Source organism: Malus domestica, chromosome 05, assembly GCF_042453785.1.
Source record: "Malus domestica chromosome 05, GDT2T_hap1".
Classification (NCBI taxonomy): domain Eukaryota; kingdom Viridiplantae; phylum Streptophyta; class Magnoliopsida; order Rosales; family Rosaceae; genus Malus; species Malus domestica.
In genome coordinates this window covers 44419852-44447204 of record NC_091665.1, presented here as the reverse complement: position 1 = coordinate 44447204, position 27353 = coordinate 44419852, and the positions used below count along the sequence as shown (strand labels likewise).

The 27353-nt window shown below is 37.7% G+C and overlaps 4 protein-coding genes and 1 pseudogene across 6 annotated transcripts; 2 read left to right on the top strand and 3 right to left on the bottom strand.

The window, feature by feature from the left end:
* Positions 1-800: 800 nt before the first annotated feature.
* On the top strand, positions 801-4217 carry LOC103411525 (G-type lectin S-receptor-like serine/threonine-protein kinase RKS1; annotated as a pseudogene).
* Positions 4218-7114: 2897 nt separating this feature from the next.
* Positions 7115-10636, top strand: LOC139196586 (G-type lectin S-receptor-like serine/threonine-protein kinase At1g11410). 2 transcript variants are annotated; one of them, XM_070822864.1, is made up of 8 exons: positions 7345-7646; positions 7841-8611; positions 8698-8835; positions 8944-9086; positions 9257-9467; positions 9588-9825; positions 9949-10099; positions 10181-10636. In XM_070822864.1, exons 2-8 carry the CDS (start codon positions 7843-7845, stop codon positions 10481-10483), a joined length of 1953 nt encoding a protein of 650 aa, XP_070678965.1. In that variant the 5' UTR covers positions 7345-7646; positions 7841-7842; the 3' UTR covers positions 10484-10636. The 2 variants fall into 2 exon arrangements, with proteins under 2 accessions (XP_070678964.1, XP_070678965.1); XM_070822863.1 differs by having other exon boundaries at positions 7115-8611.
* A 218-nt stretch (positions 10637-10854) lies between these two features.
* On the bottom strand, positions 10855-11650 carry LOC139196289 (receptor-like serine/threonine-protein kinase SD1-6). The gene is made up of 2 exons (XM_070821979.1): positions 11507-11650; positions 10855-11046 (listed from the first exon to the last, which is right to left on the bottom strand). The coding sequence occupies exons 1-2, from the start codon at positions 11648-11650 to the stop codon at positions 10855-10857; spliced, it is 336 nt and encodes a 111-aa protein (XP_070678080.1).
* Positions 11651-17941: 6291 nt separating this feature from the next.
* LOC103411524 (G-type lectin S-receptor-like serine/threonine-protein kinase At1g61480) lies at positions 17942-19136 on the bottom strand. Its single transcript, XM_029103604.2, has 4 exons — positions 18811-19136; positions 18514-18674; positions 18313-18420; positions 17942-18204 (listed from the first exon to the last, which is right to left on the bottom strand). The coding sequence occupies exons 1-4, from the start codon at positions 19134-19136 to the stop codon at positions 17942-17944; spliced, it is 858 nt and encodes a 285-aa protein (XP_028959437.2).
* Positions 19137-20893: 1757 nt separating this feature from the next.
* On the bottom strand, positions 20894-24717 carry LOC103421745 (G-type lectin S-receptor-like serine/threonine-protein kinase At1g61480). Of its 2 annotated transcripts, none has more exons than XR_003773766.2 (7): positions 23204-24705; positions 23007-23114; positions 22631-22833; positions 22325-22535; positions 21975-22198; positions 21734-21884; positions 20894-21622 (listed from the first exon to the last, which is right to left on the bottom strand). XR_003773766.2 is itself a non-coding variant. In XM_008359788.4 (7 exons), exons 1-7 carry the CDS (start codon positions 24498-24500, stop codon positions 21323-21325), a joined length of 2508 nt encoding a protein of 835 aa, XP_008358010.2. In that variant the 5' UTR covers positions 24501-24717; the 3' UTR covers positions 20894-21322. The 2 variants fall into 2 exon arrangements, 1 of the variants encoding a protein (XP_008358010.2); XM_008359788.4 differs by having other exon boundaries at positions 21961-22198; positions 23204-24717.
* Positions 24718-27353: the final 2636 nt, after the last annotated feature.

Here is a 27353-nt window from a genome sequence, read left to right as displayed (position 1 = left end):
CACCACCCTTTTGGTATGTCCAAAAGTAAAGAAGCATATATTTGAAGTCTCTGCTAAAATATACTACATGATGATTACATAAAAACCAAACCTCTCGTCTCAATGCAGATCACAGAAAAGGGTCCTTGTTGGATTGAAAAAAAACGCTTTGAAATCACCAACGGGGTTGCTCGTGAAATTCTGTATCTTCATCAGGACTCAAGACTTAGAATTATGCATAGGGATTTAAAAACCAGCAATGCTCTTCTAGATGCTAAGATGAACCTAAAAATTTTAGATTTCGGTATGGCAATAATTTTCAATGGGGATCAACTGCAGGATAAGACCAACAGAGTCATTGGAACATCATAAGAAAAACGAATAATATTTGGCTACTTAAAGGATAAGTATGATTTTCTATTCAAAATTGTTTGTGGCCGAGTTATAGAATTTCATGTTTAAAATCGAAATCATTATTTTTATAAATAACTTTATAAAGATTGTCTTTACAAAAAAGCAATTTATTAAAGTTGTTTAGTCATTAAAATGTATAAAAACAGATGAACGAAATTGGTAAAAGTATTAGAAACTGTCTATGTATTTCCTACAATAAATTGACTAAACGAACTTATTTTTAATTCATTTTTTACGAATATGATCTTTACATAATGATTCATAGTGGTTTATGGTTTTGAGTAGTGAGTAGAAGTTCCTAGGAGTTTCTATTATCTTAAGTAAGAGTTTCTACAAAATCCTGTAATTCGAAAACAAAGAATTTTGAGTTGGAGATCTTACTATTTTTCAGAGTCAAGGTATTATTGAAGAAAAAATCAATAATCAACTTTGACGCAACTGATTAGCAATTTAACTGTCAACATCCAACTCTCCTTGATTTGATTCGAGCTTGCCGGTTGCCGGCCAAATTATTCAAACAACCACAGAAATTCCAACAGAAAAACATAAACATCAGCGACAATTCTTCATCGTGGATGCGAAATCCCGAATCCCCAGAAGAGAAATGTTGTTCTTCAAACCTCTGTTTCTGTTGTTCCTCCTCCTCTCGCCACTCTGCGCATCCCGTATCCCGAGAAGGGAAATGTTCTTCAAACCTCTGTTTCTGTTCTTCCTCCTCCTCTCGCCACTCTGCGCATCCATTGACACCATAACACTCAACCAACAGCTCAAAGACGGCGACTCTATAGTCTCCAAAGACAGAAAATTTGAGTTGGGATTCTTCGGGCCCGACAACTCTAGTAGTTCCAGGTACGTCGGAATCTGGTATGCAAATCAACCTGAAAAAAACAGTTGTTTGGGTGGCAAACAGGGACAAGCCCATCAACGATAGTTCTGGAGTTCTAGCAATTAACAGGTACGGAATTCTGGTTCTTTCTGCTGCTGGGAACATTTCCATTTGGTCCACGGATGCGTCTGTCCATGTCCAAACCAGAAGCACTTTTGTAGCTCAGCTTTTAGATTCCGGAAATTTAGTGGTTTTCCAAGAAAATAAAAGTGAGAGCTTTATTTGGCAGAGTTTTGATTACCCAACTGACACTTTACTTCCAGGAATGAAAGTTGGGTTCAATTGGAAAACTGGGTTGGAATGGAAATTGACATCTTGGAATTCCGAAAAGGACCCTGGAACCGGGGACTACAGTTTTAGGGTAGTTCCCAATTCAACTGCCACCCCTCTAATTGTTGTGTTTAAGGGTTCGAGCAAGTATTGGAGATCTGATCCCGGGCCGTGGCCGACTTTTGTGAGCAATGATGAGGAAATGTCCTATTATTTTGTTCCGAATGATAGCGACTCTGTAGCACGATCGGTGTTGAGGGATTATGGATTGTATCAACAACTGAAATGGAATGATGCTGATGATCATTGGGAGGAATATTGGGCTGCACCAAAATATCGGTGTGACAAGTACGGACAGTGTGGTGCTAACAGCAGATGTAGCCCTGACAATTTTAATGCGTTTCAGTGTGAGTGCTTACCTGGGTTTGAACCGAAATCTGTGAATGATTGGAATCGGAGAAATGGGTCAGATGGGTGCGTGAGTAAGCGAATTGGGGGGTTGAAATGTGAAAATGGGGACGGGTTCGTGACGGTTCAAAGAGTGAAAGATCCAGATGCATCGATAGAAGCACGGTTGGTCAGAAGCATGAGTGCTAAAGAGTGTGAGCAGGCGTGCTTAAACAATTGTTCGTGCACTGCGTATATGAGCATAGAGTGGGAAGGGCGGCTGGATTGCATGACATGGCAAGATGATTTGATGGACATTGTAGGGCGCACAGAGTTGGGACGAGATTTATATGTTCGCGTGGACAAAATTGAATTAGGTAGTGATTTTGCCGGTCTGGTTAGGTGTCCTTACTAGTTCTGTTTTTCATAGTTTCCTAATCCTTTGTCCGACTTGAATGTGTAGCTAAGCATACCAGTAAATCAAAAGGTTTTTTGAGACGGAGGGGTGCTCTGGCTATTCCAATAGTTTCGGTACTGCTGGCATTGGTACTAATCATTGTGTTTGCCTGCTGGCAGCAAAAGAGAAAGAGTAAAACAAGAGGTATGAGAAGTAGTCATCCCCTCTGAATTGTTTAACGGTTTGATCTAAATAAAAGCAATGCGATTTCATCTAAATGAATGTCTACAATTGGTTCATGTGATAGCACGCACAGACTATGCGGAGGTAGATGAACTTGAGGAAGCTAAGAGACACCCTGAGTCGCAATATTTCAGTCTGAGCACCATAATAGCAGCCACAGATAACTTCTCACCCATTAACAAACTCGGCCAAGGGGGTTTTGGCATTGTTTATAAGGTAAATCCCAATTCAGAAGTCCTACACATTTTACAATTGAATGATTTCTTCTAAGCAGTATACAATAATTTTGTTCTGTTTCTTCAAGTCTCCGACTGTTTTTTGTTTTGTTTTTTTGTTTTAAAGCATGAAAGCCTAATAGTAATACTGATTCGTTACTTCAGGGCCACTTGCCAAATGGTCAGATTATTGCTGTAAAAAGATTGTCAAGAACTTCAGGACAAGGGGTCGAAGAATTCAAAAATGAAGTTGTGTTGATAGCAAGACTTCAACACAGGAATCTGGTGAAACTTTTGGGCTGTTGTATAAATGGAGAAGAAAGGATATTAGTCCTGGAACACTTGCCAAACAAAAGTTTGGATTACTTTCTTTTTGGTATGCCTAGAGGAAAGATTCATTTGTTCATATTGTTTCTGAAATGATGTATAGATATATAACATGTATTTACATAAAGAGAAATATCTTGATGCAGATCACAGAAGAAGGTCCTTGTTGGATTGGGATAAGCGTTTTGAAATAATCAATGGGGTTGTTCGTGGGATTCTGTATCTTCATCAGGACTCAAGAGTTAGGATTATCCATAGGGATCTAAAAACCAGCAATATTCTTCTAGATGCTGAGATGAACCCGAAAATTTCAGATTTCGGCATGGCAAGAATATTCCAGGGGGACCAACTGCGGGATAAGACCAACAGAATTGTTGGAACATAGTAAGAATTTACTTATGCTCAAACATTTATTGATGCAATGAATAACCAAATATTCACATCATACATTCAATTTAACTATAATACTATTATTATTTATTTGGCTTTAACTCTTTCTTTTTATCATATGCAGTGGCTATATGTCACCAGAGTATGCAGTGTTTGGGAGATTTTCAACAAAGTCGGATGTCTTTAGTTTCGGGATCATATTGTTGGAGATTGTAAGCGGCAAGAAAAACAACGGTTTATATCAGGAGGATCATTCCTTGAATTTGATAGGACATGTAAAAAACACAAATTTTGGTTGCAAGTTACCCCTCCTACTTTTTTCGTGCCTGGTCTCATACGAAATACTGTCAACTGCAGGTTTGGCAGCTGTGGAGAGAAGACAGAGCTTTAGAAGTTGTGGATTCGTCATTAGAGTCATATCAGTCCGAGGAAGTCATGAGATGCATTCAGGTTGGGCTTTTGTGTGTGCAAGAAGATTCAGCGGACCGCCCAACCATGGCAGCCATTGTTTTCATGTTGAGTGGCGAAACATCTCCTCCAGCTCCTAAGCAGCCTGCATTTGTCTTCAGAAAAAAATCTCGTAGTAATGCCGATCCATCAGTTTCGAACGAATCATGTTCTATAAACAACTTGACAATAACTAAATTTCAAGCTCGATAATGATGCAGGTTCTTTTGCTTGCATAGTTATCAAACTTCTATTCTTTTTATTCCCATTGAGTCTGTTTCTATACTCTTGGCATGTCACGGTTTAGTTAATTGTTATATACCGCAGCATTTGTTGGCCTCTGTATGACATACCGGCAATGCGTTAGAAAGCAATGTGCGATTTCTATACATGCGTAGGCAACCAGAACACGAATTTTTAAGCAATAATGTGAATACGGATCCGGTCTAAGCGATTGGGAGTTTGAGCTCAGATGACGTAGAAATTTTAAGATATTGAAGTATCTTTCTTGTTGCAATAATTCTGATTTTATTTATTTTTGTTATATTGTTCTCCTTAGTCTTTCCATTTTTTCGAACTTGCTATGATCACATTACCAACATTACCAACATTGTCAATGTATAGGTACCAAAGTCAATTGTAGCTATGATCCCTTAACTTTAACTTAATTAGAACAATGGTCATTCAACTAAAAATTCATTACCATTGGTTCCCCAACCATGGTCTAAAATATCCATAATATCCCGATATTTCCATCGAAATTTCCGTGTTTTTGGACTACCGATATTTTTTTAGACTTCGATATTTCCGATATCATCGATATTTTAGACCTTGCTAAGTCACTCATATATCTTACCATGCAATGTATAAAGTGCAAAATATTGTACTAATTCATTATATATAAATGATTATGGTGTGTTTAAACTTCTTTCATTAATTTACATATTTTCTACACGCACAATGTTTACCAGCTCGCTATATAATCAACTTAAATCAGTTATATCTATCATGCAATGCATTTTCTTCCAATTTTTTGTGATAAACTAATAGATAATTGACTAAATAAACATCGTACAAAGTTTCAATAAAAATTTCCAAGTTTTTCTTACAATTTCGGTGATTTTTATTCAATTTTTATCGATATCGATAATATCCTGATATTTCCATTGAAATTTCTGTGTTTTTAGACTATCGATATTTCTGATATCATCGATATTTTATACCTTGCCCCCAACTCATCAAAACGTGCAGTTATGGTTCCTCAACTAAAAATTCATTATCATTGGTCTCTCAACTTTAATTCAACTGGAGAAATGGTCCCTTAACTTTAACCCAATTGTAGCAATGGTCCTTCCAACATAATTTGTTTTGACAAAAAAATTGATGTAGTTGACGAAAATGACCATAATTACACACTTTGATGGGTTGAGGGACCCTAATTGTATAAATAGTCATTCCAGCATAACTTATTTTGACAAAATTTTGATGAAATTGATGAAAATGACTATAGCTACACATTTTGATAAGTTAAGGGACTAATGGTAATGAATTTTTAATTGAGGGATCATTGCTACAATTTGATTAAAGTTAAGGGGCCATTGCTATAATTTATTCAATAATTAAAGAAATTGAAGAAACTAGGAGACACCCCAAATTGCAATTTTTCCAGTTGCTGGGTAAACTACTCTACTCAATAAGCAGCAGAAATTCCAAGAGAAAAAGATAAATATCAGGATAATTCTTCATCGTGGATGCGAAATCCCAAATCCCCAGAAGAAAAATGTTATTCTTCAAGCCTCTGTTTCTGCTCTTCCTCCTCCTCATGCCACCTGCACATCCATTGACACCATAGCACTTAACATTTATTTAACTATAAACTATAAACTATTATTTGACTAGAAGTCCTAGATGATCTACACAGTAAATCTTGTTTGTCTGTGAAGTGTAATCATATAATGTACACTGCGAAGTGAAGTCATACCTTTTGAAGAAAAACTTAAAGCATATAAAGTGCTTAGCAGTAGCCCAGTTGGTGCGGGTGAGTGGAAATATGGGTTAGTATAAGGATTTCATTCCGTCCATTGTAACAAAAAAAATAATAAATCATGCACGGACGTATGCACTGTTTTTCTCTGTCGCCGTCTAATGTTGGCAGCTGTGGCATGAACACAGAGCCTTAAAATTTGTGGATAGTCATTCGCGCCTGACGAAGTCATGAGATGCATTCCAGTTGGCCTCTTGTGTGTCGAAGAAGAGACCATCCATGTTAGTTGTTGTTTTTATGTTGAGCCGCGAAGCATCTCCTCCATCTCCTCAGTAGTGTGCATTTGTTTTGAGAAACAATTCATGTGGCGATGCTGTTGATCTGTCAGTTCCAAAAGGATCATACTCTATCAACGACTTACAATAAATAAATTCGATACTCGATAACGATGCAGGCGATTTTTGCTTGCACATTAGTGTTATTCATTTACATATCATGGAAACTTGATATACAAAAGATTTGATTTGTAGTATGAACCCTCCACATGAGTAATTTTTTGATGTGACATCACACCTTCATGAGTAATTTTCCTTTTTATTGTGGTTTTATTTGTTTTGTTGGAGAAAATGGTGGCACACGGCCTGAAGCCCAAATCCTTTCAGACTCAAAAACAAAAGCTACTACCCATTCGAAAAGTCGGCCCATGGTTGACAAATCTATCGGTTGCTCTGGTTTCGGTCCAATAACTTGCTAGACCTATATCCATAGTTCCGAAAATATGAAATATATGCGAGGGAGGTGATGAAATAGAAAGTCATCGTGTATTGATATATGTTCTTAATTACTTGAACTATAAGTTGCGTAGCCCAATGCTTATCACCTAATATTTAAGGATTATTAATCTCAAATGGTTTAAATCGTTCAAACGCACATTACCTTATGTTCGTTTTGGTAGTCAAAGGAGAAATTCTGTCTTATAGTCAATATAACATTTGAGTCAAATAATGATAAAATTGTGGGAATTAGAATAAGCTCTAAGTCGAGTGGCATTATGAAACACAAGAGGCGAGTACTGAGGGACATTATTAGATAGCGGTGTCATTTGAATTGTGTCGGTTTTGAATGTCAACTTATTCAAAACGAGGGCACTACAATATAATCAACAGATGATTATGTTGGAGAACACAACCAGAGATCCCAAGCCTTAATTCTCATTCAAATCCTAATTACTAGTGTTAGAGACAAACCTAATATAAAACCTATTGAAGCACAAAACTCCAGCCGATTATTCTTCGACGAAGCTGATATGACTGTCAACATCCAAAGTCTCTTTGACTCGAGCCATGCTTGCCAGTTGCCGGGTAAACTAGTCCACTCAAATAAGCAGCAGAAATTCATCGTAGATGCGAAATCCCAAATCCCCAGAAGAAAAATGTTATTCTTCAAGCCTCTGTTTCTGTTCTTCCTCCTCCTTATGCCATTCTGCACATCCATTGACACCATAGCACTCAACCAACAGCTCAAAGACGGCGACACTCTAGTCTCCAAAGACAGAAAATTTGAGCTTGGATTCTTCAGCCCCGACAACTCCAGTAGTTCCACGTACGTCGGTATCTGGTATGTAGATCAACCTCAAAAAACAGTTGTTTGGGTGGCAAACAGAGACACCCCCGTCAACGATAGTTCCGGAGTTCTAGCAATTAACAGGTACGGAAATCTGGTTCTCTCTGCTGCTGGGAATATTTTGATTTGGTCAACGAATGTGTCTGTCCATGTCCAAACCAGAAGCACTTTTGTAGCTCAGCTTTTAGATTCTGGAAATTTAGTGCTTTTCCAGGAAAATAAAAGTGAGGGCTTTATTTGGCAGAGTTTTGATTACCCAACTGACACTTTACTTCCAGGAATGAAAATTGGGTTCAATTGGAAAAGTGGGTTGGAATTGAAATTGACATCTTGGATTTCCGAAAACAACCCTGGAACCGGGGACTACAGTTTCAGGATAGTTTCCAATTCAACCGCCACCCCTCTAATTGTTGTGTTTAAGGGTTTGAGCAAGTATTGGAGAGCTGATCCCGGGGTGTGGCCGAATTTTGTAAGCAATGATGAGGAAATGTACGATTATTTTACGCCGAGGGAAAACGGTTCTGTAGCACGAGCGGTGTTGAGGGATTATGGATTGTTTCAGCAGCTGAAATGGAGTGATGCTGATGATCAGTGGGAGGAAACTTTCGCTGCACCAAAATATCGGTGTGACAAGTACGGACAGTGTGGTGCTAACAGCATATGTAGCCCTGACAATGTTAATCTGTTTGAGTGTGAGTGTTTACCTGGGTATGAACCGAAATCTGTAAATAATTGGAATCAGAGAAATGGGTCGGATGGGTGCGTGAGTAAGCGAATTGGGGGCTTGAAATGTGGGAATGGGGACGGGTTCGTGACGTTTCAAAGAGTGAAAGATCCAGATGCATCGATAGAAGCACAGTTGGTTAAAAGCATGAGTGATAAAGAATGTGAGCAAGCGTGCTTAAGCAATTGTTCATGCTCTGCGTATATGAGCATAGGGTCGGAAGGGCGGATTGATTGCATGACATGGTACGATGATTTGATGGACATTTTAGTGCGCACAGAGTTGGGAGGAGACTTATATGTTCGCGTGGACAAAATCGAATTAGGTAGTGATTTTGCTGGTCTGGTTAGGTGTCCTTACTAGTTCTGTTTGTCATGGTTTTCTAATCCTTTGTCCAACTCGAATGTGTAGGTAAGCATACCAGCAAATCAAAAGTTTTTTTGAGACGGAGGGGCGCTCTGGTTATTCCAATAGTTTCGGTACTGGTGGCATTGGTACTAATCATTGTGTTTGCCTGCTGGCGGCATAAGAAAAAGAGCAAAACAAAAGGTATGAGAACTAGTTGTCCCCTCTGAATTGTTTAACGGTTTGATCTAAATAAAAGCAATGCGATTTCATCTAAATGAATGTATACAATTGGTTTATGTGATAGCACAGACTACGTGGAGGTAGATGAACTTGAGGAAACTAGGAGACACCCTGAGTTGCAATATTTCGACCTGAGCACCATACTAGTGGCCACAGACAACTTCTCGCTCGTTAATAAACTTGGCCAAGGGGGTTTTGGCACTGTTTATAAGGTAAATCCCAATTTAGAAGTCCTGCACAATTTATAACTGTATGATTTCTTTTGAGCAGTATAATTTTGTTCTGTTTCTTCAAGTCTCCGACTGTTTTTTTTTTTTTTTTTTTTTGTCATTTTAAAGCATGAAGGCCTATTAGTAATAGTAATACTGATTCATTGCTTCAGGGCCAGGTACCAAATGGTCAGATTATTGCTGTGAAAAGATTGTCAAGAACTTCAGGACAAGGGGTTAAAGAATTCAAAAATGAAGTTGCGCTGATAGCGAGACTTCAACACAGGAATCTGGTGAAACTTTTAGGCTGTTGTGTAAAGGGAGAAGAAAGGATATTAGTCCTGGAACACTTGCCAAACAAAAGTTTGGACTACTTTCTTTTCGGTATGTCTATAGCAAAAGATTCATTTGTTCATACTGTTTCTAAAATGATGTCGAATATACTCGAAGCTTCATAGTGAGATATATAACATGTATTTACATAAAGAGAAATATATTGTGCAGATCACAGAAGAAGGTCCTTGTTGGAGTGGGATAAGCGTTTTGAAATCATCAACGGGGTTGCTCGTGGGATTCTGTATCTTCACCAGGACTCAAGAGTTAGGATTATCCATAGGGATCTAAAAACCAGCAATATTCTTCTAGATGCTGAGATGAACCCGAAAATTTCAGATTTCGGAATGGCAAGAATATTCCAGGGGGACCAACTGCAGGACAAGACCAACAGAATTGTTGGAACATAGTAAGAATTTTACTTGTGCTCAAACATTTATTGATGGAATGAATCACCAAATATTCACATTACATAATCAATTTAACTATAAACTATTATTTGGCTTTAACATTTTCTTTTCATCATATGCAGTGGCTATATGTCACCAGAGTATGCAGTGTTTGGGAGATTTTCAACAAAGTCGGATGTCTTTAGTTTTGGGATCATTTTATTGGAGATTGTAAGCAGCAAGAAAAACAACGGTTTATATCAGGAGGATCATTCCATGAACTTGATAGGACATGTAAAAAACACAAATTTTTGTTGCAATCTACCCCTCGTACTTTTTCATGCCTTGTCTCAAATGAAATACTGTCAACTGCAGGTTTGGCAGCTGTGGAGAGAAGACAGAGCCTTAGAAATTGTGGATTCGTCATTAGAGTCATATCAGTCCGAGGAAGTCGTGAGATGCATTCAGGTTGGCCTTTTGTGTGTGCAAGAAGATCCAGAGGACCGCCCAACCATGGCAGCTGTTGTTTTCATGTTGAGTGGCGAAGCATCTCCTCCAGGTCCTAAGCAGCCTGCGTTTGTATTCAGAAGCAAACCCTGCAGTAATGCTGATCCATCAGTTTCGAAGGAATCATGTTCTATAAACGACTTGACAATAACTAAATTTCAAGCTCGATAATGATTCAGGCTTTTTTGCTTGCACAGTTATCAAACTTCTATTCTTTTTATTTCTCTTATAATTGAGTCTGTTTCTGTACTCTTGCGTGACTAAAAGCCCTAGATGATCTGCACAGTATATCTTGTTTGTCTGTGAAGTGTAATCATATAATGTACACTGCGAAGTGAAGTCATACCCTTTGATTCTTTGAAGAAAAACTTAAAGCTTATAAAGTGCCTAGCAGTAGCCCAAGTGGTGAGGGTAAGTGGAAATATGGGTTAGGATTAGGCTAAGTTAAAGGATTTCATTCCGTCCATTGTAACAAAAAAATAAATAAATTAAATCGTGCACGGACGTATGCACTGTTTTTTCTGTGTCTCCGTCTAATGTTTTTATCGTGACTTGTTTACAGAATCGGAAAGTGGTTCTCCCGGATTGCTTGAGAATGACGACAAATCTGTTTGACCTGCATTCCTTCCTAGCCAAAAACCAGGGCTTGGGCTTTTTGGCTGGGGCATTGTTGCATCTGGACTGCTCAGCATGAAAACCACAGATGGCATTAGAGGCCTATCGACCACCTGCTCCTGGACGCATGAAGTGCCATTTATATATTTATATCTTTTATCTTTTAAACATAGTTATCTATGTGTTTAATTGGTGTGTAAAGCATTTCGGTAAGATTAATCAGCAAACGAGCAGACATTAATACTCCAAAAAAGTCACGGTGCACTTTTCCTTTTTTAATTAAAAAAAAAAGGTTTATCAATTTAGCACACCAAGAAACTATGAAAAACTTCTTGAAGCACAAGGAAAAAAAAAAGCCACACTATAAAAGTGCAATGTACGAAGATGGACTGAAAAAGTGCAATGTACGAAGATGGACTGAAAAAGCCACACTATGAAAAACTTCTTCATCTACTAAGTCCAATCCCCTGCCTTCGTTCCATATGTGCCATGACTGAAAAATTCATAGAGATTGCTTAAGCTATGCGAAAGAGAAAGTGCATACAATTTCACATTAGTATTTTTAGGATGTGAACTTACATATGCTAGGAAGCCGAGCTGTTTTTCATGGTGATAAAAGCTGGTATTCTTCATCCCGCTAAGAATCTCCAACAGCACAACGCCAAAGCTATAGACATCAGATTTTTCAGAATGTATACCGCCCATGGCATACTCCGGAGCCATATAGCCCCTGCACATGCAACTCATTAGTATTTAACAGACAAAAATAGCTGGCTTGTGTTTAGAATGATAATACGCTAATCTGAGTGATGTGAGAACAATTCGGAGAAATGTAAAAAAATGGTGCTTACCGTGTTCCCACAACCTTGTGAGTATTCTCTAGATTTTGTGTCCCTTCAACAATACGTGCCAATCCAAAATTTGAAATCTTTGGATTCATATTCTCATCCAAGAGAATGTTACTGACCTTCAAATCTCTATGGATTACCTTTAGACACGAATCGTGAAGGAGATAAAGAAGCCCTCTAGCAATCGGAGCTTTGGATCTAAGTAATGCACCCATTCAAAATGTAAGGTATGGTGTCACTCATGCATCCCATGTATTGTACAAAAAATTATTCAATTCGGAACAAGACAGCTAACAAAGAGAACTTGCAGCCATGAATAAAGTCGAGTGAAACTAACTGAATAGAATAGTATCCAAGCTTCCGTTTGGCATGAACTCGTAAATTAGTAACTTCTCTTCCTGTTTCACACAGCAGCCCATGATCCAAACAAGATTTTTATGTTGGAGTTTGGAGATCAACAGCTTCTCATTCTTGAACTCTTCTACGCCTTGCCCTGAGTTACTTGATAGTCTCTTTACTGCTATTTCTTTCCCTTCTTTTTGCTTACCCTACAATAAGTCCACAAATTAACCGTTCAATCCCTGTGCGTCTCTTGCAGCTAATAATTTTCGTTTGGGATGCCCCTTCCCCGAGTTTGTTTGGGATGCTGAAATTGTTTGGGATGCCCCTTCCCCGAGAGAGAAGGAATACAAACTCACCTTGTAAACAGGGCCAAATTGTTGTGCTAGGACAGCACCAAACCTTATGGAACCAACTCAAGCTAACCCACAGGAAATTTATCAAATGAAAATGCAAGAACAAAATATTAAAGAACACCAAGATTTTAACGAGGTTCCTCAACAGTCAGTGTAACTGGAGTACGTCCTCGGAGCAGTAGGAGCTCACCCAATAATCCACTATCAACCAAATGGGAGTTTACAAAGTGTTGGCAATCTCACAACCCAAATAACCCAATACACCCAATAGCTCTCACACACCACATAAACAAATAGAGAAAGAAATATAATGTATAATTTCTTCTCTATACATATAGCTTAAAGCTATTACAACAACAATTATGATGGATGATTGCTAACCAAAAAGAAGAGCACTTTCTTCTTCTCTTCAACGAAGGGTTGCTGCACCCTTTATATTTTTTCTAATGCTCTGCAGCTTGCACTCCTTTTCTCTGCAGCTCTCTCCTTTTTCTTCTCTAAAACAAAATGAGCTTTTATTTCTCACCCTTTCTTCTACCCGTGACTTCTCACATGGACCAAAGAAAAACTTTAGACAAAGTGTGCTTTTCTTTTCCCCAAAACAAGGAAGAAACATCATCATGTTGTCTTTTTTCTTTTGAATTGTTTATAGCCAAAAGTTGGCCACTTGGCCACATACTCCAACAATCTCCACCTTGGCCAAGTTCCGAAATCACCGTGATAAGCCAACCAACACAAAAACACTCCCAAACACTAGCAAGAGAACAATTCATGCAGAGCCAAATGCTCCAAAACTCCTACTGCTCAACGCCTTCTTTATATAGGCATAATGTGAGCCAAGTTCAAACAGTGAACAAACTTGGCTACACCAACAACCTTAGTCAACATATCAGCGGGGTTGTCTTTAGTTGGAATCTTCTGAAGAATGATTTCCCCTTCACCAACAATTTCACGAACAAAGTGATAACGCACATCTATGTGCTTGGTCCGCGCATGATGAACCTGATACTTAGCCAAATAAATGGCACTCTGACTATCACAATGTACCTCCACCTGCTTCTGATCAACCCCCAAATCTCTAATCAGCCCATGTATCCAAATGGCCTCCTTTATAGCTTCAGCAACTGCCATATATTCAGCCTCTGTAGTAGACAAGGCAACAGACGACTGCAAAATGGACCTCCAACAAACTGGTCCTTTAGCCATAGTAAACACATAGCCTGTAGTAGACTTCCTTCCATCCAGATCACCTGCATAATCTGAATCAACATAACCAACTGCAAAATGACCAATACCAGAGTCATCCCTCTCAAAGCATAAACCAACATCTCGAGTACCATGGAGATATCTCAATATCCACTTAGCTGCTTGCCAGTGCTCTTTACCTGGATTATGCATATATCGACTCACCATGCCAACTGCATGAGCAATATCCGGTCTAGAACATACCATTGCATACATCAAACTACCAACCAAATTTGCATATGGTATATTTTTCATTTGCAGCTTCTCTTTATCAGTTTTAGGACACTGTAAAGAACTCAATTTAAAATGAGGAGCCAAAGGGGTACTAACCGGTTTGGTTGAATCATGAACTCCAAACTTCCGAATCAACTTCTCAAGGTATTGTCTTTGATTCAAACTGACCAAACCCTTCTCTCTATCTCTAGTGATCTCCATGCCAAGGATCTTCTTCGCTTCACCAAGATCCTTCATCTCAAACTCATTCTTCATTTGCTTCTTCAATTTTTCAATCTCTTCAACATTCTTTGAGGCAATCAACATATCATCAACATATATCAACAAATAAATGAAAGACCCATCTTGCAACTTCTTGAAGTACACACAATGATCATATTGACTTCTAGAATAATTTTGGCCTCTCATAAATTTATCAAACCTCAAATACCATTGCCTTGGAGATTGCTTCAAGCCATAAAGTGATTTCTTCAATTTGCAAAACAAATTCTCCTTCCCTTTCACTATATACCCATCCGGTTGACACATATAAATCTCTTCATTCAAATCACCATGTAGGAAAGTCGTCTTCACATCGAGTTGCACAAGCTCAAGATCATATTGTGCAACAAGAGCTAACATAATATGAATTGAGGAGTGCTTCACAACTGGAGAAAATATTTCATTGTAGTCAATGCCCTCCTTTTGTGCATACCCTTTAGCAACTAATCTTGCTTTAAATCTCACATTGCTTTTCTCATTAGCATCTTCCTTCTTGGCATACACCCATTTGCAACCGATAGCTTTCTTGCCCTTAGGCAATTTAGCTAACTCCCAAGTCTTGTTCTTCAAGAGAGAATTCATCTCATCACCCATGGCATTGCACCACCTATTATTCTCCTCACTCTCAATAGCTTCCTCAAAATTGGATGGAATCTCTTCAGTGATAATAGGAAGAGCAAAAGCAACATAATCACTATACCGAGCTGGCTTGGTAATTTGTCTCTTTCTTCTGTTCTTGGCAATAGACTCTTGAGGTGAAACTTGCTCTTCAACTTGAATAGAATCTTCAAGTTCAACTTCTTCAACATCCTCATGGTCTCCAACTTCTTCACTTGTAGTGGCTTCGACATCAGCGGAAATAGGATTTGAAGTACCAGAGGCAACTTTCTCAAGCTCCACCTGTTAGACATCTTTCACATTCTTCTCAGAGTCTTTGAACATACTTTCTTCATCAAATGTCACATCTCTGCTGATTACAAGTTTTTTCATCTCTGGGCACCACAACCTGTAACCTTTGACACCACTACTAAAACCAAGAAAGATAGCCTTTTTGGCTCTAGGATCAAGTTTATTTTCAGTCACATGAAAATATGCAGGTGAACCAAAAATACGGATATAGTCATAATCAGAAAAAGGTTTTCCAGTTCATACCTCCATTGGTGTCTTACCCTGAATAACAGCTGAGGGTAACCGGTTGATGATGTGACATGCATAATTAACTGCTTCTGCCCAAAATGACTTGCTTAAACCCGACTGAGACAACATACATCTAACCTTCTCAAGCAAGGTTCGATTCAATCTTTCTGCAACTTCATTTTGTTGTGGAGTTCCCCGAACACTGAAATGTCTCACAATTCCTTCTTCTTTGCAAACTTTAAAGAAAGGATCGGATGTGTATTCACCACCATTATCCGATCTCAAAATCTTAATCTTTCTCCCAGTCTGGTTCTCAACCATTTTCTTCCAACCCAAGAAAATGCTTAACACCTCACTCTTGTGCTTCATAGTGTAGACCCAAGACCTTCTTGAATAATCATCAACAAAAGTCACGAACCAATGTCTACCACTCAAAGAGGGAGTCTTTGTAGGACCCCAAACATCCGAATGCACATAATCAAGAATGCCCTTCGTCTGATGTACAGCAGTACCAAACTTCACTCTAGTTTGCTTCCCCAAGACACAATGCTCACAGAAATCAAGCTTACAAGTCGTGGCACCTTTTAGAAGACCTTGTTTCACAAGCCCTTGTAGAGCTTTCTCACCGGCATGGCCTAATCTCATATGCCACAGTCTAGTAGTATCTGAATCAGATGTGCCCATATTTTCAGAGACTACAGATGCTTCACCTGTCACAGTATTTCCCTGCAATAAATACAAATGGCCACATCTAGGAGCTTTCATCACAACAAGTGCACCATAAGTAACTTTCAATGTCTGTCCATCTGAATGAAACCTGAAACCCTTGGATTCCAAAGTACCAAAAAAAATAAGATTTTTCTTCAAATTCGATACGTACCGAACACCTGTCAACTCTTTAACCATGCCATCATGCAACTTCAAACGAACTGTACCAATCCATTTTGTTGTGCAAGGATTGTCATCTCCCATGAACACAACGCCACCATCAAACTCTTTCAAGCTTGAAAACCAATCCTTGTGAGGAGTCATATGATGAGTACAACCCGTATCCAACACCCACTTAGTAGCACAATCAAATGATGAGGAAGTGGTTAAAGCAAAATCAGAAAAATCTGTTTCAACCTCATCAACATTAGCTTCAGAACATTCTTTGCCTTTGGTCTTCAATTTAGGACAATCTTTCTTCCAATGGCCCTTATTACGACAAAAGGCACATTCATCCCTTTCCAAAGGTTTTCTACCTTTAGAGTTTCCTCTAGGTCGAGACTGTGATTTTTTTCTACTAGAAGATGACTTCCTCTCCGATGATCTACCTCTAACAAATAAAGCTTCAGAGGTACTATCATGATTTTTATCTCTATGCCTCATTTCATAATTCATCAAGGCATTTGACACATCTTCAAATTTCACAGTTTCTTTACCGTGCATAATAGTGGTAACAAAATGCTCATAAGAGTCCGGCAAGGAATTCAACAATATTAAGGCCTTATCTTCATCCTTAATATCCTCATCTAAATTTAACAAGTCAGCAATCAACTTATTAAAAGTATCAAGGTGTCTAATCATTTTTGTACCTTCTTTGTATTGAAAGCGGTAGAGCTTTTTCTTCAAGTGTAGCCGGTTCTCTGCACTCTTCGTCATATACTTGTCTTCCAATTTTTACCACAACACACTTGCTACCGTCTCCCGCATCACAAAATACTTCTGAGTTTTTGCAAGGCATAACCGAATTGAAGAGCAAGCCCACAAATTTAATTTCTCCCATTCCGGCTTCGACATAGTTTTCTGCTTCTCTCCTAAAGCGGCAAGTAGATCTTGTTGAGCCAACACATCTTTGACCTCACATTGCCACATCCCGAAGTTGTTTGTGCCATCAAACTTTTCCACTTCGAACTTTGCATTTTGCACCGTAGTTCTTGCAAACCCGGAGCTACTTCCAAAAGGATTCTCATCTTGCCCGTCTGACATCTTTGGCAACTAGATAGTACCCAAGAGCAACCAGTGCTCTGATACCAATTGTTGTGCTAGGACAGCACCAAACCTTATGGAACCAACTCAAGCTAACCCACAGGAAATTTATCAAATGAAAATGCAAGAACAAAATATTAAAGAACACCAAGATTTTAACGAGGTTCCTCAACAGTCAGTGTAACTGGAGTACGTCCTCGGAGCAGTAGGAGCTCACCCAATAATCCACTATCAACCAAATGGGAGTTTACAAAGTGTTGGCAATCTCACAACCCAAATAACCCAATACACCCAATAGCTCTCACACACCACATAAACAAATAGAGAAAGAAATATAATGTATAATTTCTTCTCTATACATATAGCTTAAAGCTATTACAACAACAATTATGATGGATGATTGCTAACCAAAAAGAAGAGCACTTTCTTCTTCTCTTCAACGAAGGGTTGCTGCACCCTTTATATTTTTTCTAATGCTCTGCAGCTCTCTCCTTTTTCTTTTCTAAAACAAAATGAGCTTTTATTTCTCACCCTTTCTTCTACCCGTGACTTCTCACATGGACCAAAGAAAAACTTTAGACAAAGTGTGCTTTTCTTTTCCCCAAAACAAGAAAGAAACATCATCATGGTGTCTTTTTTCTTTTGAATTGTTTATAGCCAAAAGTTGGCCACTTGGCCACATACTCCAACACAAATCCCCCTTCCCCGAGTTTGTTTGGGATGCTGAAATTGTTCGTAGCAATTGATATGCTGTCAAACCTATAGAGGAATAGCTCCGACCGCTCATGTTCTCTTATATATTCTTGAACAGTGCCGCCACTTGAATTTTCATTCAGATCAGTATGTTCAAACTTTGCTGTTGCCTTGATGTTTCCTAATTTGGCAACTACAACAATCAAATAAACAATCGTTAAGATCCAATCTCAAAAGAGTAAGCTTGCAACTAGTAAATATGCTTAACTGCTACCCCTCTATATCATTATCTCTCTCTTACCCCTTCGGTTAGCTTGCAATCTGTGAAAAACGTACACTATGGCAACCAAGAAATTGATAAAACAAATAGCCGAGAGGCCGGCAATTAACTTTGTTCGCTTTCCTTGACCTGAAAAAAATGAATTTATAGTACGAAATGCATGAGACAGAAACTAAAGATACTGCATATTTAAGTTGTTGCGTAATCACTATTATAACTTACCAGATTTTGTGTGTTGGAGGCGAATAAAAATATCTTCTCCATTAGATGAAAACTCCTGAATATCTATTAGTTCATTGGACCAGATCAAACATCCGATGTTGTCAACATACACGTAAGCCAGGCAAGAGCAATTACTTAGGCATTGTATCTTGCACTCTTCTCTATCCAAGAACAAAATTAATTCATGAAAATCTGGTAGTTTTACACTTGACATCTTCGAAAACGTCTTCATTTCCTCTCGAAGCAACTGACTGACTTGTGGTACTTTCACAAAACAATTTGGCTTGCCTCACACACCCTTCTGCCCTGTTTCCTCTGCTCCATTCCTCATGTGACTTCGGCACGAACCCTTTCAAACACTTGCAGATTGGAGATTCAGAAGATTTGCAAACCCCAAAAGGCCCACATGCTCCATACTTGTCACATGGATTCTTTGCCGCTGGGGCTTCCCAGAAAGTTTTCCAGTTCTCGCTATGTTTTGTATAGATAAGCCTTAATACACCTTCGAAAGAGACGTCCATAAATGCTTCAATAGTTTTAGCAAACAAATTAAAAGAGAAATACTTTGTTCCCTGCTGCGCATTATCCTCGAGATTAAATCCACTTCGATATTGATCATCCATTCCTGGCACGCCGATGAACTTTGATTTATCCCACGGCCCGATTCTCCAATAGGGAGTCGATCCATTGATCCAAATTACCAACAAGCATTCGCGGTAGAAGTGTGTCACTAGGATAATGAAAGCTCTCCCACAAGTACCGATCAGCTGGTACACCTACATTAAATTTGACAACAAAGTTTCCATTGTCCAAAAGAACTGCAACAAGCTCCAAATTCCCATTGCTGCTGATTGTCAAACCAGCCAAGGTATCTGTAACTGCAAGAGGCTTTTCTCTGTTGGCAACCCACACGACTTTTCGAGGAAGTATATGTTTGTACCATATCCCCACGTACTTATTAGCAGAATTATTAGGACTGAAGAATCCCAACTCGAAAACGTTGCCTGCCGAGACAAGAGTTTGTCCCTGAGCTAACGGTCGCAACGGAGTTATGTCGTGAACTTCTACGGCACGAGAAACCAGTGACAGAAGAAGCAAAGTGAAGAAAAGTAAGGTGAAGAAAACACAAAAACTTTGAGTGTTAAGAACCATTTGTATCCAATTAACTTTTGTTCAATGATCATTAAAACAATGAATGATGGCACTTAAGTACTGAATTTTTAGCTAATGTGGTGTTATCTACTTATCGTCCGAAACCTTAATGACGATAATTAGGTGGTGGTTAAATGTAATCAAGTATCGTTAAGTTTTTTTTTAAGGGAACCTTAACGAAAAGCTCCCGAGATTGTTCACTTTAAAGAAAAATCACATTTTAAAACTAAAAATTCAATCCTGGTACACTTTAAAGAAAAATCACATTTTTACGATAATTAGGTGGTGGTTAATTGTAATCAAGTATCGTTAAAACTCAAAGTTTTCAATCCCTTTTCATTAGTTTTTTTTTATTTATTTTTTATCAAGTTTACTTTCTCTGGTAGGCTGGTAGGCAATGGCAGATCCAGGATTTGAATCTTGAGGGTCCTGGTGTTTTTTTAGATAGAAACAGAGCGCAAAGCGCTAAAAAAATGTTTATTCACTGAGACATTTAATCTAACACTTGGCGGGCTTGTTGTTGACCGCCACCATATTGTGCACACGTCAACAGATAACAGCATATGCCGAAACAATCTGATGAATGGTATAGAGAATTTGTCGAGTGCTGTTGACGTAACCTATCGAGATATGTCTAGCATGCATTACATCAAACACTTAGAATGCACAAAAATAACAAGTAACAAACACTCGAAATTTTTTCGAAAGATCTTCACATGTATATGTTTTGGACTCCAAATGGTCCTGGCACAATCTTGATCCTCCTTCCATCTGCCCCAGTGGCAGGAATGGTCAACTTTGTCACACCCTTAATTTCAGTAGTTTGATAGTCGATTATTCTGTCGGCATTAGCTTACACTCTTTTGGGGTTGGTACTTTTGGGTCCCTTTGTTTGTTCCCAGTTTCTGGTCTCCAACCCTTTTACTAACCATAACTTTGAGAGTATTTGGGAAACTTGAAGATGTCATGATAAATTAACAGGAAAAAGAAAGAAAAAAAACGTATAAAAGTAATGCTTGCGTGAGAGGACCAGTGACGAATTGTCTTCACCCATCATAATAAAATATTATGAGCAGACAACGATTTTGTAAATTTCTACAAAAATTATTATCAAGTATTTTCTCAAGTCATTATAAAGTATTTTCTCGTGTCATTCTCGTCGTATTCGAAGTTTTTTAAAATTTATATTGGACATGATGAATCTTAAAAAATAAGAACACGAACACGATTAAAACACGACGATTAAATTAGAATAAGTATTACATATATTAAAAAAAACTACTCACCTAATCAAAATATGAAATGCTTGCCTCTAATTTTGGAGTCAATGAGTTTTTATATTTATGATACTGCCCCACCCCCCACCATAAAAGGAACTTATAAACTTCAGGTTTTATAAGTTTTTATATTTACAAACTGCCCTCAATTGTTTTATATTTACAAAACTGCCTCAAACTTTTTATTTATCTCCAAAAATGCCCCCAATTTTTTTTGAAATTTACGGAAAAGCTCTTGTCTTGTCTTGACCTTGTCCAAACCGTATCCGGGGCGTGTTTGACATTCCCACACTTCGGGGTTTCGGAGTGTCTGTGCAACCAAGTTTGGAAGGCATTAGAGGATGTTAACATTTCACTGTGAAATAACATTTAGCTTCTGCCTATCGTCCTTCAAGAAGCGTTATGGTGGCTTCATTGGCGGAGCAAGTATTGTCATACCGCGGCCTACGATCAGAAACTGAGTTTTGGAAAGTGAATATAGGCCGCTTAGGTTGTGGACGATGTGTCTCACTACTTAGCATGAAAACCACTTCCGGCATGGTTGGCCTATCTGCAGCATTGTCTTGTACACAAAGAAGCCCAACATGCAAGGATCTCGTTGCTTCTGATGCGGAATATGAATCCGCCAATACTTCGTCTACTAAGTACAATCCCTTGCCTTCACTCCAGTTGTGCCATATCTGGAAACAGTCATGTATATCGGCTACAAATGTTAGATGATGTTGTATTAAGCTTCATATAGATTGTTTAAGCTTCACAGTTTCACATTAAGATTGAGAGTTTGAACTTACATAAGGTAGGAAGCATAGCTCTGTTTCATGGTCATAGAAGCTGGTATTCTTACAGCCGCCAATAATCTCCAATACCAAGACCCCGAAGCTATAAACGTCAGATTTTTCAGAAAATATACCGCGCATGGCATATTCTGGAGACATATAGCCACTGCACAGGAAATTCATTAGTACTCAACTAACAATTATCCACTAGAATTCTGAGATTACAAAGAAACGAAGCTTACAGAGTTCCCACAACCTTCTGAGTGTTTGCTAAGTTCTGTGTTCCTTGAAAGATACGTGCCAGTCCAAAATCCGAAATTTTTGGGTTCATGTTCTCATCCAAGAGTATATTACTTGCCTTCAAATCTCTATGTATTACCTTCAAGCAGGAATCATGGTGGAGGTAAAGAAGTCCTCTGGCTACACCTTGAATAATATTGAAGCGTTTTGCCCAATCAAGCACTCCTCTTCTCATTGGATCTAATCAATGAACACATTATAAATGTAACGAAGTATTGCATTCATATATCCGATGCATATAGTACAATGAAAACATCGATCTTAACTAGAAAATGAAGGCAAATATAAAGGGCCAGTTAAACTAACCGAATAGAAGAGTATCCAGGCTTTTGTTTTGCATGAACTCATAAATTATTAACTTCTCATCGTCTTTGATGCAGCAGCCCATCAACCTTACGAGGTTCTTGTGTTGGAGTTTGGAGATCAACAGCATCTCATTCTTGAACTCTTCTATCCCTTGCCCCGAGCTGCTGGATAGTCTTTTTACTGCTATTTCCTTCCCTTCTTCTAGCTTACCCTACATGCATGAGGTCCACATATTACACATTACATTTATGTCAATATAATTATATATTTTCCTTTGAAATGAAGAAAACGCAAACGAATAATCACCCTATAAACTGCTCCAAATCCTCCTTCTCCGAGCTTGTTTGTGATGCTGAAATTGCTAGTAGCAGTTAATATGCTATCGAAATCATATTCATAGATTAATAGCTCTGATGGATCATGCGTTCGAATATATTCCTGAAGACTTTCCCTTGATGAATCAATTGTATCAGTCAATGTAATCTCACTTCTCGTCACTTTGATGGTTCCTGATTTTGCAAGTATAAAACAACCAAAATTCAGAGTCAGAGAAACAACAAAGAAGTCAGATCAATATGCTCATCTAATTACCTTATTATATCAAAGGTTACAAAGATATATGGCATCGTAAACTGATGAATTGCTAATCTATTGACTGCATCCCTCTACCTCACGCTCTTACCCTTTTGGTTGGCTCGCAACTTGTACAAACCGAACACAATGGCAGCCATGATGATAAAACAAATCAATGCGAGGCTGACAATTAACTTTATATGCGTTTGTTCTTCACCTGAAAAGATGAATGTGTATGCATAAAGTATAAGACAGAAAACAACAGATATTTGTAAGTAAAGTTGTGCAAACAATATTGTCACTTACCGAGTTCTGCGTTTGCTAAGCGAATATAAAGATCTGCTCCACCAGAGGAAAACTCTGAAATATCAATAAGGTCTTTGAACCAGACCAAACACCCTATAGCGTTAACGTAAGCATAAGCCAGGCACGAACAATTATCTCGGCAAAGTATCCTGCAGTCTTCGTCATCCAAAGACGAATATTCATGATAATCTGGTAGTTTTACACTTGACATCTTCCAAAACCCATCTTCTTTTTTGCTCAAAGAGACTGACTGATTTGTGTTACTCTCACAAAACAATTCGGTTTGCCTCACACAACCGCTTGTCCTGTTTCCCCTGTTCCATTCATCTACTGACTTAGGCGCAAACCCTTTCAAACACTTGCAGATTGGAGTTGTTGAAGATTTCGAAGCTTCGCATACCCCAAAAGGTCCACATGTTCCATAGATGTCACATGGAAATTTTGGGGTCTCCCAGTGAAGATTCCAGTTTTCTCCATATTTTGAATACATATACTTATGTTTCCCTTCTGAGGAGATGTACAGATATGCTAGAGTCTTGCCGAATAAATTGTACCAGAAATACTTTGTTCCCTGCCGCAAATCAGCATCCAGATGAAATCCACTTAGATATTGATCATCCATATCCGGTATGCCGATGAACATTGCTTTATCCCATGGACCGCTTCTCCAATAAGGAGTTGATCCATTAATCCAAATGAAAACCTGTGCCGGGTTCTGCGGTGTCAATCCAACCAAGAATTTCCCGGTTGATGGATCATTCTCACTTTTCCAAGAAGTCGAGAAACTCCGCTTTCCAGATTTACTATTGAATCCCAGCAGCATACCCGGTAGAAGAGTGTCGCCAGGATAATCGAAGCTCTTCCACAAGTACTCATCTCCTTTTTTGAGTTCGATGACAAAGTTTCCGCTGTCTAAAAGAAGTGCAGATGGAGAACCATTCGATGAAACCGAAATGTTCGTTGACCAAACTTCATTCCGCTTCTCATCTACGAGCTGCAGATTCCCGTTGCTGGTGATTGTCAAGCTAGCCAATGCGTCTGTAACTGCAAGAGGGTTGTCTCGGTTGGCCACCCATACAACTTTCCGCGGAAGTATACTCTTGTGCCATATTCCGACGTACTTATTACCAGAACTGTTAGGACTGAAGAATCCCAATTCGAAAATGCGGCTGGGGGAGACGAGAGTTTGTCCCTGTGCTAATGGTTGCAGAGAAGTTATGCTATAAACTTCTGCAGCACAAGAAATCTGTGACAGAAGGAGGAAGCTGGAGAGGAATACTAAATTACAAAAACCCATATGTTCTCTTCATTAACAAATCAAATTAATGATTATACTTTGAATAATGGATGTATATTTGGAGCTTGCGACTATTCTTACCCAATAAACATGGGGTTTATCATGCTGTCATCCAAAGCTTTAGTGACGAGGATTAGGTACTCTTTGTGGCTAGCTTTATCTAATAAAGTCCATCTTCTCGCATGGTCAAACTTTAGCTGTTTCTCTCTCTAATCTCTCCATCTTATTCAACTTTATGAAAGTAATATGCTATCCAACACAGAAAATTTTTAGTTGTGAAGGAATACGGATGATACATCATGTGTTTTTATACAAGTGATGGAAAATTTTAATTTTTAAGTTATTAACCTTTTAAGACACATAACCCACCATTTATACAAGAACACATGGTATTCCACTTCGTGTGACAAAAATACTAAAAAATCTCTAAACGACACTAGTTTTTGAGGAACTAGATTCAAACTTCAGTGTAAGAAAACGAGTAAAATACACTAACTAACTTTATTTGTTTCTTTCTGACGTACTCAACTATATTTATAAAAATAATATTCTAAAGGACTCTAATTTTTAAGAAACCGTCTGAAACTTAACTAGTGGACCTAACCTATTATTGTCGAGCCTTTGACCCTTGATCTTTTTCGTTTTTAAATTCAAACTACAAAGTAGAAACTTTATTGTGAAAAAGAAAAGAATAAAACACAAATATATCTGCTGGCAAGTTATATAATCACAATAGAGAAAACGAAAGGAATGTATTGAAAAAAGATAATGTTAGAGAAATTAAATTTAAAGATTAAATTTATAAATTAAATGATGGATCATCAATTGAAATAAAGACTTTTATCAACGTTTAAATAATAAATTAATTATTAACTCTTATATTCTTTAATTTTTAAAATTTTGTTTACAAATTTAGTTTATATAGTATTACTATTGGAAAAGTGAAAAACGTGAATATGGTGTGGGAAGTTGAAGTCAAGATTCCCAGCACCCAACTTTGACTAGCCAATTTTAACTTAAATGTCTAAACCAATTCCACTCATTAATAATTAGATGCCCGGTGTGATTGATTTGAATTAACACCTGCCCCGATCAAATTTTGCTTTCGCCTATCTGATAGACGATAATTATGATTCTTAACTTATTATGATCTCTAATTAATATTTTTGTATAAATCAGATTTTTTTTTTTTTTTAAATCTTGATGGATACGAAATTTTTTTATTGATATGAAAAAAAGAAGTACATTTAGTCAGAAAGGAAAAATCTTTATCTCTTGTAAAGCAAGAAAAATCAAATGCAAGAAAAATCAAAGATAAGAAACAGAGGAGGGACATACATGTAAATTGGGATGTATTCAATTGAGATTTTAATTCTTTTAATGAATCTAAAGGTATTTAATTATGATTTTAAGTGATTTTTTGAAATTTAAAGTGTATTTAATTAAGATTTTAAGATAGTTTATTAAAAGTCTTATAAATCTCATATCTTCTCATGAGATTTTTAAAAAATTGAATCAAAATTTTACCTGAAATATTTACAACTCAATTTAAATATCTCAAATTCTCTATTAAACACAGGTTGGATGAGAATCAACCTTCAAAGTCAAACCATCAAGGACTTCGGCCACACAACTTTCACGCTCTTTTCATTGTTGTGCCAAACTGTTAAAAAATATTAAAGTACGCAACTCTAATTATATGGCTAGAGGCAAGATAAGTAAACTAATTATTTGTATTGGAAATTGTTATTAGTATTTGAAAAATCTCATTTTACATTCAAAATTTCTATATTAGAAAAAATATATATACTTGTGATGAGTGTAAAATAAGATTTTTAAAATGCCAATAACATTTCCCATTTGTATTTCACTCATAATATATTACAACACTACTTCACAAGGAAAACAGCCACACAACTTTATTACAAGCTAACACTCTCTTGCTTGTTCCTTACACTTGCATATATCAGCCATCGTACAGATGATACTAGCCGACTTTGTTAGGTCGGTGCCATGGCTGACCACAGGACAAGGATTGTCTGCCCTCCTAGTTGTGGTACCCTTTCATGCCCTCTTATTTTGTGCGATCACGGTTAAGCCACGTCAATATTTTATATTTTAATTATTTTTTGTTTTATTATCTCATTAAAAAATTAATATAAAATATTAACGTGATTTAACCGTGACCGCACAAAATAGGAGGGCATGGAAGGACACCACAACTAAGAGGGCAGACAATCCAAGTCCCTGACCACAACCCAGCCACTATTTAAGACAAGTTCGAGTAATATTCTAATTACAACCGACTAGCCGACTTTGTTAGGTCGGTGCTATGGCTGACCACAACCCAGCCACTATTTAAGACAAGTTCGAGTAATATTCTAATTACAACCGATAGACCACCTAATTATTTTACAATCACAACGTGTATTCATTCTCATGTGGTCGTAATATTTATCATTTATTTATTATTATTGAATAAATTTAAATTTTAAAATTTAAACAAGGTTTTTTAGTTAAAATGATCGTTAAGATTTGCATAACTCTTCACTTTGATTCCTGAGATTTCAAATCAATAGAAGTGATCCCTGAGATTGTCCACCATCTATTATTTTGGTAATTCCGTTAAAAACTCCGTTAAGTGTCCCGGAGCTCTTGGCCGGAAGTTTGGGCAATTTTCAAAACTTCGTAACTCAATTGTTTCTTAACCAAATTCGACCCATAATATATCAAAATGAAGATAGGAAAGTGTAAAATAAGATTATACATATTTGCAAGCCTAATGGTTGCAGGAGATGATCGGAAAATAGCCTCAAAGTTGACTGGTCCGAGGGAAAACTAGAAAATTTGTCG

What these genes read in the sequence shown, in the direction of transcription:
- LOC139196586 (XM_070822863.1), top strand. Translation starts at nt 7,246, where the DNA reads ATGACTGTCAACATCCAAAGTCTCTTTGACTCGAGCCATGCTTGCCAG. An exon ending in TTTGGACTACTTTCTTTTCG is followed by an intron (nt 9,468 to 9,587) that starts GTATGTCTATAG and finishes TATATTGTGCAG; the next exon opens with ATCACAGAAGAAGGTCCTTG. An exon ending in CCATGAACTTGATAGGACAT is followed by an intron (nt 10,100 to 10,180) that starts GTAAAAAACACA and finishes TGTCAACTGCAG; the next exon opens with GTTTGGCAGCTGTGGAGAGA.
- LOC139196289 (XM_070821979.1), bottom strand. Translation starts at nt 11,650, where the DNA reads ATGGCTCCGGAGTATGCCATGGGCGGTATACATTCTGAAAAATCTGAT. An exon ending in AGCTCGGCTTCCTAGCATAT is followed by an intron (nt 11,047 to 11,506) that starts GTAAGTTCACAT and finishes TCATGCGTCCAG; the next exon opens with GAGCAGGTGGTCGATAGGCC.
- LOC103411524 (XM_029103604.2), bottom strand. Translation starts at nt 19,136, where the DNA reads ATGGATGATCAATATCGAAGTGGATTTAATCTCGAGGATAATGCGCAG. An exon ending in AGAGGAAACAGGGCAGAAGG is followed by an intron (nt 18,675 to 18,810) that starts GTGTGTGAGGCA and finishes GTTCTTGGATAG; the next exon opens with AGAAGAGTGCAAGATACAAT. An exon ending in ATTGCAAGCTAACCGAAGGG is followed by an intron (nt 18,205 to 18,312) that starts GTAAGAGAGAGA and finishes TGATTGTTGTAG; the next exon opens with TTGCCAAATTAGGAAACATC.
- LOC103421745 (XM_008359788.4), bottom strand. Translation starts at nt 24,500, where the DNA reads ATGGGTTTTTGTAATTTAGTATTCCTCTCCAGCTTCCTCCTTCTGTCA. An exon ending in GTTGCGAGCCAACCAAAAGG is followed by an intron (nt 22,834 to 23,006) that starts GTAAGAGCGTGA and finishes TTGCAAAATCAG; the next exon opens with GAACCATCAAAGTGACGAGA. An exon ending in CAGAAGGTTGTGGGAACTCT is followed by an intron (nt 21,885 to 21,960) that starts GTAAGCTTCGTT and finishes TTTCCTGTGCAG; the next exon opens with TGGCTATATGTCTCCAGAAT.